This window comes from Amyelois transitella, chromosome 11, assembly GCF_032362555.1.
Source record: "Amyelois transitella isolate CPQ chromosome 11, ilAmyTran1.1, whole genome shotgun sequence".
Classification (NCBI taxonomy): domain Eukaryota; kingdom Metazoa; phylum Arthropoda; class Insecta; order Lepidoptera; family Pyralidae; genus Amyelois; species Amyelois transitella.
The window spans coordinates 7,660,319-7,673,808 of NC_083514.1; the positions used below are offsets into that span (position 1 = coordinate 7,660,319).

General features: G+C 33.1%; 1 protein-coding gene across 2 annotated transcripts in view; it reads left to right on the plus strand.

Moving 5' to 3' along the window:
* The first annotated feature begins 1,961 nt into the window (after positions 1 to 1,961).
* Positions 1,962 to 13,490, plus strand: part of LOC106135153 (collagen alpha-1(XVIII) chain) — a 59,428-nt gene continuing 47,899 nt past the window's right edge. Inside the window, exon 1 of one of the 2 annotated variants that reach the window (XM_060946587.1) lies at positions 1,962 to 2,123. In XM_060946587.1, the coding sequence (XP_060802570.1) occupies positions 2,098 to 2,123 (26 nt within the window). In that variant the 5' untranslated portion in view covers positions 1,962 to 2,097. Of the gene's footprint in view, positions 2,124 to 9,315; positions 9,436 to 13,490 lie in introns of those variants that run through there. The other variant, XM_060946586.1, reaches the window with a different exon arrangement.

Genomic DNA, 13,490 nt, shown 5'->3' on the forward strand with positions numbered 1-13,490 from the left:
CTCGGTTCTGAGTCGCGATTTTAAGAGGTTTGAGGTTGAGATTTGCAGGTGGCCTTAATGATCACCAATTTTTATAAAGTTTGCTCTATAATAGTAGCTATCCCCTTTTACAATATCCTTATAAGGATAGGCGTCAAATAAGGTCCAGCCAAACGTAGGTGTCAAGTCTCGTGTCTAATAGGTATACATGTGTGTGGGAATGTAATTACTAGACATATGGTCAGTATCACTGTTGAATTTTGTTTTTGAGTGGTACCAAACCTTTAAGTGGTATTATAAAACCTACCTACTTAACATCTCAATTCACGTTACGTCTCTTTAGGATAAATTGCCTTATTAAAACATTGTTTAAGTTAAATGTGACATTAGCATTCAATCGACATGTTTGGATTGTCAAAATTCTAACCATGAAATTTGAATAACTAGATTTGCTTTGTGATTTGCAGCTTAAAAATGATAAATTAACACAAAAAATGTGAGTTAAAATGGACTTTATAAATAAAAATCCAGTTCCTCAGTGTATGATGTAACTTCTTTTACGTAGGTAGGTCAAAGTTTCCATTGAAATTGCATATTTTATGTTATTCATGACACATGTTATTATTTTTGACTGTGAATTATGTTATTACTAAAAGAATGCAAGATTTTGCATATCCCATGAGAACTAAAGTTTTTACCGGAATGAAAGGTACCCTATGTCGTTTTCAAAACTCTAATTTAAATCTGCGCAATTTCAAGACGATTGATTCAGTAGATAACGCGTAAAGATTTAACTAACAAACTTTCGCATTTATTTAATATTAGTTAGTATTACAGAACAAATTACACATATGGAGCAAGAAAGTAGATATGAATCTCTTTCCTACAAATGTACACAGAAACGTTCTCTTGTGTTAAATTTTGTACATTTATAAAGCTTCTTTACCTTTACATTTCAAACAATGCCTATTATTTCTCGTTTTCTTTCAGTCGGAGCTACAATAGGAGCTTCTTTATAACTTTACTGTACATACATACATATAGTCACGTCTGTATCCCTTGCGGGGTTACAGAGACAACAAGTTACACTGATTGAGTTAGCCTCGAAGTAAGTTCGAGACTTGTGTTACGAGATACTAACTCAACGATACTATATTTTATAATAAATACTTAGATAGATAAACATCCAAGACCCAGACCAATCAGAGAAAGTTCGTTTCTCATCATGCTCTGACCGGGATTCGAACCCGGGACCTCCGGTGTCACAGACAAGCGTATTACCGCTGCGGCACAGAGGCCGCCAAGTATATCAACTATTTATTGTTACTGTGTAAATTTCTGTGCAATACAGATATTACAAACTAACAGTCTTGAAAGCGCTGAAAGGCCACGTGGAGTTGAGATTCAAATAGTGACAGGATGCTAGCCCATCGCCTACAAGAGGAATCCCAAGTTTATAAGCCTATCCCTTAGTAACCTTTACATCGTTCATGGGAAAGATAAAGAGTGTTTCTTTGCTAAAGTACTGGAAATCGTACGGCACATATTGGGAAATATGAATATATCCATTTTAGTGTATTACCTACTTATAACATTTTACAGTCTTTTCTTACTATTAAAATTCTATCTTAAAATTATACCTACTCGTATGTAAATAAGTAATAGAACTATTTGGCTGTGTCTCGTTAACGCTAAAGTTTAAATGTCAAGCAAAAAATAACGAAACAAAATCACGTTTATTGTATGGAGACCCTTTATATTTAATTTTTTAGTATTTTTTGTAATAGGGATTATTATTAAACCATAAAATCTATCTCAAATCTTCCAGAAAATATACATATCAGATCAAAAATGCCGCAATTTCATTGTTAATTACTCAAATGACGTGTCTATCACTAAGGAAGTCCAAGGGTGTCATAAATTAATGAATTTATGCGAGACCGTTTGCGCCGGCGCCAAATGAAATTCAGTTTGCGCCTGCGTACGATTCCGTGCGCACGAGTGTGTCTAAATGTGAAATATAAAAATATGGTATTGGTATTTTGCTAGTGAAAATGATTTCGTGTACCATTTTTTTGTGATAGTGATTTTGTTTGTATCATTTTGTGACTTTTTTGGATGTATTACAAAATGATTCTTTTCAAGTAAGTATTTATTTATTTCTTCAAATTTATTTTAAAAAAGTTTTTCATATAATATGTAGACCAAACGAGTAATTCATTGAATTTTGTTAATTATCTTGGGTATTTCCCAAGATAATTACTACTACTGGTTTTTTTTTAATTCAAATATTAATTTCTTTCTTTTTGTTTCATTTTGATTTGTATTCCAAATTCGCGAAAACTGATGTAAACATATGGTATAAGAACTTGGTAATAAGTTTAAAATATACACAAAATCACTTTTGCTCGGGTGCTCTTTCGTTTTTTAGTTTATTCCTAAAAAAAATATTTATAATCAGACTATGATACTACCCCATGAACGAAAACATTTCTATTTTTTTTTTTATTATTTCGCTTAAAACGTATATTGCCGTGTGGGCGGAACGGGCTTAGGTGAAACTTAATAACAAAAGTAATATATCAAATACTTATATATGCCTCGATCAATCAGAAAATCGTCTTTCTCAACTTTACTTGACCGGGGATTGAACCCAGAACTTTACAACTCAGAAGCAATACATTACCCACCTACGTACACCAGTACATTTATATTTAGACATGCAAGAGCCATATACCATCTTCTTCTTCCTCCTGGCATTAGTCCCAAGTCCAAGTCACCACTCTGGAGAGGTGACCAGGGTTGACACTTTACCGTGGATCCTGGATTAGGTGAGGCAGGTTTTTACATCAATCTGACCTTTGCAATCTTTGCAGGGGCATGTAACTCATATTCGGGCATGGTAACACATTCGGTTGCCTGAATGTGCAGGTTTCCTCACGTTTTTCCTCACCGTATGAGTTAGGGTTAGCACGAAAACTGATGTACACAACTTATAAAATAGTTATTGGATTGCGGCCGAGGGAGGATTTGAACCAGTGCCCTAAACACGCATTCCTTGCGATTTTTAGCACCTTAACCGTTCGACAACCGACCTCTTTTTATGCGAGAGCACTAAACTATATGCAAACGTAAAGAAGGCTCTTTGATGGATTGTTGGAAAGTGAAAAAGAAATTATAGTATCAGTCATATGGCGAAGTCAATGACCTTATATATAAATATCAATTGTTTGTGTATCTTATCTGTCAAGGTGTACTTTACCCATCCACTGACGCACTTATGTTGTTTCTTAGATATGATTCTTAAGATTAAGTACGATACATTGTAACCAATCATTGTCTGTATGAGATGAGTAATTATATTTTAATAATTTTTGGTCCCTCTTTTTGTATTCTTCTCTCTTTTCATCATCTTTTACATACATACCCACATACATAACAATCAAATCTATATCCCTTACAGGTTAGACAGAGTCAATAGTCTCTTTTCATAGACTCTTTATATAGACTAGCTTTTGCGAAGGGCTTCGCTCCCGTGGGAAATTTCAGAAAAAACCTATATTAATCGCGACGGTCATATACATAACAAATTTCATTCGAATCGCTTCGTTCTGACAGACTTTCGCATTTATAATATTGGTAAGGGATATCTTTTCAAATAAACAAGGAAGTTTATCACTAAAATTCTTCTCCTAAAGCGGATTTCGATACCAAATTTGGGCTTGAAAACATAGCGCACATTCTCCAATAGCTGCCACTGTCAGTAACCGGCTGAATCTGTTTACATTATACTAAAAATTTATGAAGTTACGTGACACGATGCAGCCAGCCTCTTGCCAGCTATTTGGACACACTGCTAAAGGAAATATAATTTTCCTGGATATTTTAAAGGAGTAGATGCTATCATCTACTCCTTTAAAATATCCATCTACATACATATGTAGATCTATATCTATGTATGTAGATGGCCGAAACCAATATATCAATTTAACTAAGTCTAAAGTACTTTTTATACCGACATTCGCTCGTATACGAAATATTATGCTCGCTCGACGTTATGTTTTTAGGGTTATATTATAGTCGCGTACCATTTTATCAACATTAGATGCGTCCAATAGATTTTGCGTGAAATAGTCACAAACATACATTTGTCTTCACATACTTACAACTTTCGTTTTGATGTAGGCATTTTGTAAGGGAAATTATCACGGGGGCCCAAGACTAAAAGCGATATAACCAGAATCCTAATCAATACAAAATATCAAAGTTACAATGGACATAAAATACAAAGGAATATAACACTTGAACTGATTTTAAGCTTCATTAGCCTTTACCAAGAATCAGTCGACTTCCTTTATCACTTGACACTTCATCTCCGGTACGTGCGTATGCACAACATTGTTTTTAGAGTAACACTTTCACATTATAAAGTGTATATTCCTTGCGGGGCAGACAGAGCCAATAGTCTTGAAAACACTAAAAGGTCAAATAGTGATAGGTTCCATCGCCTAAATGAAGAATCTAAAGTTTATAAACCTATCGCTTAGTTGCCTTAATGACATCCGTGGGAAAGAGATGGATTGAGATCCGATTTCTTTTTATACATATGCCGGGAACCACACAGTATGTTAGAGTAATTATTAAACAAATACTACAATGACATTTAAGCGGGTCGGATAACGTAAATAAATCCGTTCTGAATAAACACATTCATTGTCAAGTAGTGGCAGAAACTATGTTAGGTACATAATACATATCGATCGTTTCAATGAACACTAGATACGCCAACTCATTAGTTATAGGTTTACAGGAAAGTCGATTTAATAAAAAAAAAGTTAATAAAGACTAAATTTATGCAATTACTGCTTTGAAAAATTCGTGCAAATAAATAACTTATTATTGCTTTAAGCCCGTTTAACAAAAAAAAATCTTATCATTGTGGGTTTAATAATTAGCCTAAAAAAATAAATTAATATATACAGGACAAGTTACACAGATTGAGTTAGCCTCGAAGTAAGTTCGAGTCTTGTATTACGAGATAGGTACTTACTCAACGATACTATATATTTATACGTGATTTCAAGGCAGTACAAGGCAGTGTGTCCCAAACGCTCCGTTAAAGTAACTTTAGGGTATATCACTAAAAATTTTCAATATTGGACGTGTATTGGCACAGCATAGATGTATATTATTGTCGTAATACGTGACTCACCTGAAATCTGGGCCCAATATCGACATATTTTAGGCACACGTGTTTTTGGAAACACTAAATATGACATTTTGTTAAAGAATTTTAGAATATAACAAGTCACTCTTAGATAAAACATTAGTAATAATAATTTAAATGTATAAAATATCTACACATTCACAGGCAAAGCAGAATTGTTACAAATTTTAAAATTTGAGATTCAGATTGTTTTTTTTTTTATTTCCTAATTAGCCAGAAACCTTTAACTAACGGCTGCTGGCTAATTTAATAAAAAATAAAAACCTTTTTCTTAGCAACTATAAAAAACATTTTATGAAAATAAATAACTAAAATAACTCTGACTTCATCAAATCTGATTCCGCTCTTAAAAAACAATTTAACCACTTGAAAATCTCATGCCTTAATCAATCTTTCGGTCAGTCATTTCCGATTCGTATCTGTTATTCTTGAGATGAATACAAATATTATAACAGGTTTGTTTTCGATTGCAAGCAACGGATCGTGATCTGTTTGACCTACGTCTCACCTACATTAAATTTTTGCAACAAGAATAATGTGATATTTGAGAACAACCTGATTAAATTATTATTATAAGTATATAAAAAAGTTTCGAAAACTAGGTACCTACCTACTTTATTAGGTAAATGAACCTAAGGTAGGTACTAAAATCTTAATAAATAACTAAGACTTTCGATCAAAAACTACATTTCTAATATAGACTTTAGTTTACAGCAAAAATAATTCATTAGGGCATTTTCTATTTCATTGTATTTTGTCATAGTTAAAAATTCTTCCATTAATGTATTTTTTAATTACTATTAAAATTGTTTGTTTTCTGTCTGAAGAAATGAACTAATACATTATAATTTTATCATGATGGGAAAATATTTGTATATAGAGAAGCGAAGTACAAAGATTTTCCCGTCACTGAGATAACTACAAAACAAATAGACTAACTACAAACACTTTGTTTAGTTTCAATGTAAAATGTCGCTTTTAACAAAATGAACTTAACCTACTCGGCAAAATGCCATATGGGTCGTCTGCCAATCACTCAACATTAAAGACATATTGACAGATTTTTGTTTTTTTTATTACTATTTTAATCTCATAGCAACATATATTTGGGCTATAATCGAAACGGTAGCGAAAGAAAAAACAACTACAATTTCGTAAATAGTACATTTTTAAATGAGTGAGATTTGTGACGTCAAAACCAAGTATTCCCATCTTAAACTTGTTTCATAACTGCAGTATGTAGGAAAAGTTGTCTCGGATTTTATATCATCCTGGCATCAGACATCCTACCAATGCTAGTATTCATAAATGTATATGAACTATCCCATTCAAGCAATAATTAAAGCTTTAATAGAAACTCGCAACAGGAATGGAAACAATAAATAATAAAAAAAATTCAGACCAAGGCGAAGATTCGCATACTAAGGTCATTCAAAGCGGAAGGATACTTTATATTACTGATCTCACAAACAAGAACAGGTATGCAAATCAAATCTTCTTACTCATTCTAGCACTTATAATTGTTGCCAAGTGTGGTTTGTGTCATTTATAATATTTATAAACAAAGGAAACATTAATAAGAAACTGTGCACTTTAAGTCGTTTGCCAACTTATTGTCTAGTCCTGTTTATATTTTCCTAGCTTTAGTAATGGCCTTAATTTTATATTTTGGGAATTCCCAAAAATAAAACTAAAGAGCTCTGAAAGTCAAATTTGCTTATTTTTACTCATTGTGTTCATAAAAGTCTTCCAGTTACCGTATTTTGTCTTTTTATTTTCAAATATTTACCCACAAAGTGAAAGTTTCTTTCAGTCGACTTCAATCAAAAACAAAATATTACGGTAAAATCATTGACGCGGTTTATCGCATTGGAAATACCCAAAAATGTGATTTTATTGTATAAGTGATCAAAACTATTGAATAATATAAAATTATGGAGCTTAGAAACACTAATGTAAGAATTATAAAGCAAAATTATCGAAAAGTAAGTTAGGAGAATTTAACGACGTTACGCAAATCATCTAAAGAAACAAAATCATTTATACATGCAAGTCAATGAATATATTATAATATGTTTAAGTTTAAATTAAAAATACATAAATATATTTTGAATTGAAATAGATACAAGATTATTTAAATAAATAATGTTGACGGCAATCGCTTAAGATATTTTATTCTGGCCACCCATTATTTTATTTCTAAAAGTTCCTAAGTTACCTAATGTTAGGTGACGTCACTTAATTCCTGTTCTCGCGGAAATTTCGCGATGTTTATTTGTAATGAAACTAGCGTATGCCCTGGGATTTGAGCAGTTCATAGATTCGACTTAAAATTAACTTAAACTTTAAAACAAAGAGCTTAAATCATGCCTCTTTCTCGGAGGGGCAGGCAGACACTACATCTTTCACTTCATCACATTTATAAGTGCAATCTGCAGTTTAGGGTACTCTTGACCTGACCTTTTGCCGAGTTGTCCCCGATTTGATAAGGTACGTTCATCTAGGGCTTCCCGTTCTTCTCATTCACACTCTTAGTAAAATTCAGAAGGTTGGAATAAAGAAGATTTAATCATATTAACTTCACTCGTTCAACAAAAGTTAATATAAAATTCATGGCTACCGACACCTGACTAGCGTGGTCAGGTACATTGCCCGATACCCAATTAGTGGGTCACAGATAACTTGAATGATAAACATCTGCAAATATTGGCAAAACTATTTAGCCACAAATTGGATTTGGACTAAATCACGTGAATAACAAGAATTATATGAATTTAACACGACTCTTTTAATTTAAGATTAATTAGTTGGTATAAGTTCTCTGTCAGACCCAATGGTTGACTGGTAGAAAATGATTCTAGTATTAAGTCCGCCAATTGTGCTATATATTTATTTTTATTGTATTTTTTACAATAAAGTTTAAGTACTTAAATAAATAAATAAAAATGTTGGATATTTCTATTTTTTGTAGGTACCGTAGCGTTTGACATCATTTTACTGTTGTTTTGCTCTTTACGAAATCTGTTCACCAGTTTTAGGTAGGTATAATACATAGGCCAAGTAAAAGCATGTTTGCATAACAAAACAAGCTTTTACAATCTGAACGGGAAGATAAGCTTCTTATGACGATGGACTAGTATAACTATTTGAATCTCAATTCCATTTATTCAAGCCATACAGCTGAACGTGGCTTTTCAGTCTTTTCGAGATTGTTGGATTTGTCTACCTTGTAAAGGATAAAGACGTGATTATATGTTTCAGTATTTATTGTTCATTGACGCGTTGTGAGTGAATAATGTATTATGCCATTTAAATGAAACTTTATTTGTCATTTGACAGTTGCAATTTAGCAGAGCCGAGAAAGTTTTAAGTTGATTAATAACCCTTCGTTCCGAGATATTTAACCTATGACTTGTGTGATTTATATTAATGAAACCGACAAAAGTGAAGAATTTATATGACATATTTTCTCTATTAGATAACCAAGTTAGTAATGTGGTTTAACTATGTACTTCTATCTATGATTAAAAATACAATATGGTTTATATACCTTTAAAAAAGCTTAAGTCTGGTTAAGAACAATAGCGGGCGTAAGTAGATTCCTGAGTACCTAACGTAAGTTACTTTTCTTTCTAGAAATTACCAACTAAGCTAAGTCCCATGATAATTCTTGCATTAAAATCAAAATCTGTATACACGTTTGAAAATTGTAAAACAATAGACAGGTACACAATGCAAATATATAAATCTTATAACAAGCCCATTTTTATAGAATTTCTAAAAATCTAGAAAGTTTATTTAAAGATAAATATCTGATACGAGAATTAATCAATGGAATATTTGGCGATACATTTATATATATCTATTGACACAATTTAATTTTATCTTATCAGCTTTCTGTCATGCGTAAACGATTAAGAAATGTCCATCTATAAAAAAGTGACATTATGAAAAAAAAATAATTACAACTAACAACTTTTATTACTTGGCATTTCACTTGGTTGTCTTTGCTTATCGTCACGGGAAAAGCTCTAACTGCCTCATTTTGTTCCCAGTTGCATCCTCACCACTATTATTTGAGGTCTGGATTGTGTGTAGATACAATTTTTTTTACTAAAATAATAGCGATAACCTACAAAAGCCTCCCGTTATTGTCCTCCCATGCAGCACACTCTTCCCTCTGTCTTTAGTCCCGGTTGCATCTTCACCACTCTGGAGAGGAGCCCGGGGTAAGCTTTTGATATGTATCCTGGATTGGGTGAGTCAGGTTTTTACAGCGATTCCAATCTGACCTCTGCAAGGGGAACCCGACCCGTATTGCATTGATCATGGTTACACATCCAGTTGCCTGAATGTGCAGGGTTCCTCACTATGTACATACATCACATTTAACGGTAAACCTAATGTGAAATAGACTTAACAATTAAAGCCTTCAATACCAGGTTTTGGACGAGACTTGTCACACTCGACGCTTATCACGTGTCAACTAGGTAATGTATTCTGGCCGTGATCTAATGCAGTCTAAATATTATATATGAGATAACGCAAGTCGCACTGGAATATAGCAAGTCAGATTTGGAAATCAGGGAAGTTAGACTGACCTTAAGTGATTTACTGTGATAAAGCTTGGTTATAGTTTAGCTATATTTTTCGTCAAATTCTAAGTTAACAGTAAGAATTAGAAGTGAAGCGATGACCATATAATAAAAAAATGGATTTTGACATCTTGTTGTTTATTATCCAATACTATTTAACTCGGCTCTGTGGCCATAGTGCGGTCCCGGGTTCGAATCCCGGTCAAGGCATGATGCGAAACGAACTTTCTCTGATTGGCCTGGGTCTTGGGTGTTTATCTATATGTGTATTTATTATAAAATATATTATAGTCGAGTTAGTATCTCGTAACACAAGTTTCGACCAAACTTCGAGGCTAACTCAATCTATGTAATTTGTCCCGTAGATATTTATTCATTTAACTAGTAAAAGTGTAATATGTGCACCCCACACATAATACGGTATCTGTTAGCTAAGCTTGGGACTTTGTCGTTTTCACACGTTCAAGTTTTAAATTAGCAAAAATGTTTCTTTCTCGACCCAATTTAAAAAATAATCCCTGATAACATATTTCATTATTTATTAGACACTTATGTTTTCCCAAAATCCGGGTGGAATTTCGTCTTTTTTTTTTTTCTTTAGGCGAATATGATATAAAAAGAGTAGCAATGAAACAAAAAATGCCATTTAAATTATCTTTTAAAAATCCAATTAAATAAACCAAAAAGGTCACCGTCGTTTTTATTATAAATAACCTGTTTGAGAGGTTCCTAAATTAGATTTACCAAATGTCCTTTAAAGCTTATCATAAAAAAAGATTTAAAGACTTATATACTGTAATTATAAGAACTAAAAATTAATCATAGTTAATTAAGCGCACATGATATTACATGATCTTAGTTTTTCATAAATTTTGTTTTTTTTTTATATTTTATGATCACTCTGGTACTAGGGGAACCCCCTGTCTGAGGTTCAAGTAATTTGTTCGTCCTTCAATGATCCTACGAGTGTTTACACTAGCCTTGTATCACCTTGCTTAGTTAACTTTTTCACCCTCTTAATATGAACAAACTATCTAAGAATTCTTTTTATTTTATATTTTTTCATATTATGGGAAAGGTCGGAGTGGGAAGACCTAGACGAACATATCTTGATCAAATTAAGGACGTCCTGGTAAAGGGTCAGGTCAAAAGTACCCGAAACCGCCGAGCTTGCATGAAGAGAGTTATGAATGTGGATGAAGCAAAGGAAGTATGCAGGGATCGTGGCAAGTGGAAAAAGGTAGTCTCTGCCTACCCCTCCGGGAAAGAGGCGTGATTTTATGTATGTATGTATGGGTTACATTTACCTTGTACAAGTATTGAGCATATGTCGTAATAGATTATCACTATTTAAATGTAAAAGTAGTCAAATACAAAGTTACCCAGTTGTATTTGAATTTGGACTAGTTCCAAGCATTATTCAACAAACGATACATTCATACAAGATATATATACATATATTGTTGTCAACACTGGGAATTCCCAATTATGACAGAAATAGCACTCAATGGCTGGGTTAACTTACTAAAAATAATTGATAAATTAAATTGATGATTAACATTTCTTAATGTAATATTATTTACATGGGAAATCTGACTCACTGTAATATCATCGCATAGCGCAAACCGCTTGCTCTAAGTTTAATCATTAACTCTTTTCAAGAAACGTGCCTGTAATGAACTTGCTGATTAATATGTAAAATATATGGTTAAGAATAATATAATTATTATTACAATTCCAAATACCAAATAAAGATACATACATACATATAGTCACGTCTATATCCCTTACGGGGTAGACAGAGCCAATAGTCCCGAAAAGACTGAATGGCCACGTTCAGCTGCTCGGCTTAATGATGGAATTGAGATCCAAATAGTGATAGGTTGCTAGCCCATCGCCTAAAAAAAGGATCGCAATTTTATAAGCCTATCCCTTAGTCGCCTTTTACGACAACCATGGGGAAAGAGATAGAATGGTCCTATTCTTTTTTGTATTGTGTCGGGAATCACACGGCATTAAGATATTGTACCCAAAAATCTAACTCGGTTCATCCAATGCGGTAACGAGACATTTATCTCCAGTATTTAAATTAATAATGTTTTCATTGCAACGGTTCACGGTCTTACTGTTGGCTGCATTATTAAATCAGTGACGAAAGCGGTTTATTTTGAGAGGAAATTGTGGAGATTCATCGCGAAAACCGAGGTCGTGTCTATTCTATTGTCTCGTCTTGAATGAACTGATGAGAAAAAAGATGTTTTGGTTTTACTCTTTATAATATATTTAGCTAAGCACTACATTTTAAATTTTTATTCTTGTGGCCTTTATCGTATTTTTTTATCATTTATACTTATTTTCTTTTGGGTTAAAAAACCCATTGCCGTGTGGTTCCCGGCACCATTACAAAAAAAGAATAGGACCACTCCATCTCTTTCCCATGGATGTCGTAAAAGGCGACTAAGGGATAGGCTTATGAACTTGGGATTCCTCTTTTAGGCGATGGGCTAGCAACCTGTCACTATATGAATCTCAATTTTATCATTAAGCCAAATAGCTGAACGTGGCCATTCAGTCTTTTCAAGACTGTTGGCTCTGTCTACCCCGCTAGGGATATAGACGTGACCGTATGTATGTATGTATGTAAAAAACACATTAACGTACGGTAAATAAGTGTAGAGGAAGCTTTGTCTAATTTTCACACCGTTTAAAGTAGCACTTATATGCTGCTTTTCGGACAATTCGTTTTGCTGATGATGCCGAAGAAGCTGAAGATGTACGTTTTTACATTGATACAAAATAAGTTCTTATTGAAATTCCAATTGAATACACATCGACCATATTAATCCGTTGTTCATTAGTCACGTAGCTGCATAACATGAATCATCATTTTGTGATGCATTTATCAAAACATTACAATCATATTGTAGGTACTCCCCACACATAATCATAAAGCATTACTGACTTGATAGTAGTAGTCCCTATATTTAACGCTAAAGAACTTACTATATATTTGATATATGGACGTTATGACATGACATGTCACGAGTCAGGTTTTTACACAAGGCGATCTGACCTCCGCAACCTTTGCAGGTAAACATAACCCGTATTGGATCGATCATGGTTACAAATCCAGTTGCTTGAAACCCCTCACGATTTTTTCTCTTATAGTAAGAGCACCGGTTAGTATTCAAACTAATATACATAACTTTGAAAATAGTCAATGGCCGAAGTGGGATTTGAACCTGTGCCTTAATGCGCATCACGCATTTTAACCGGGCACCTCACCGATTCGACCGACCCACGCTCAAATTAATAATTAATTGTTGTCAAATAAACAATTATTTCAAAGACCGTAAAAAAGAAGTTTTTTTGTTTTCAACAAAAATATATTATAAGAAAAAACTGTAGGAATAGTTTATAAAGTTTTATAGTTGTATAGTTATATATAGAATGTGATAAGTGGGCGCTCTTAAAATTGTCCATTAGTTCTTAGTGGATTTTAAACAGAAAAGAATGTAATTGTAGTCTGATCATATTCTATATGAGTCCATCTATTTTTTAAAAATACGTAGATTACCAATTCGCTGATCTCGTGAACGATTCAAAATCCCACTCTTTCGTGGCATAGTTCCAGTTTTAATTCGAAAATAATTTGATCAGATTTATTGTTATTGACGCTTACACTCGAA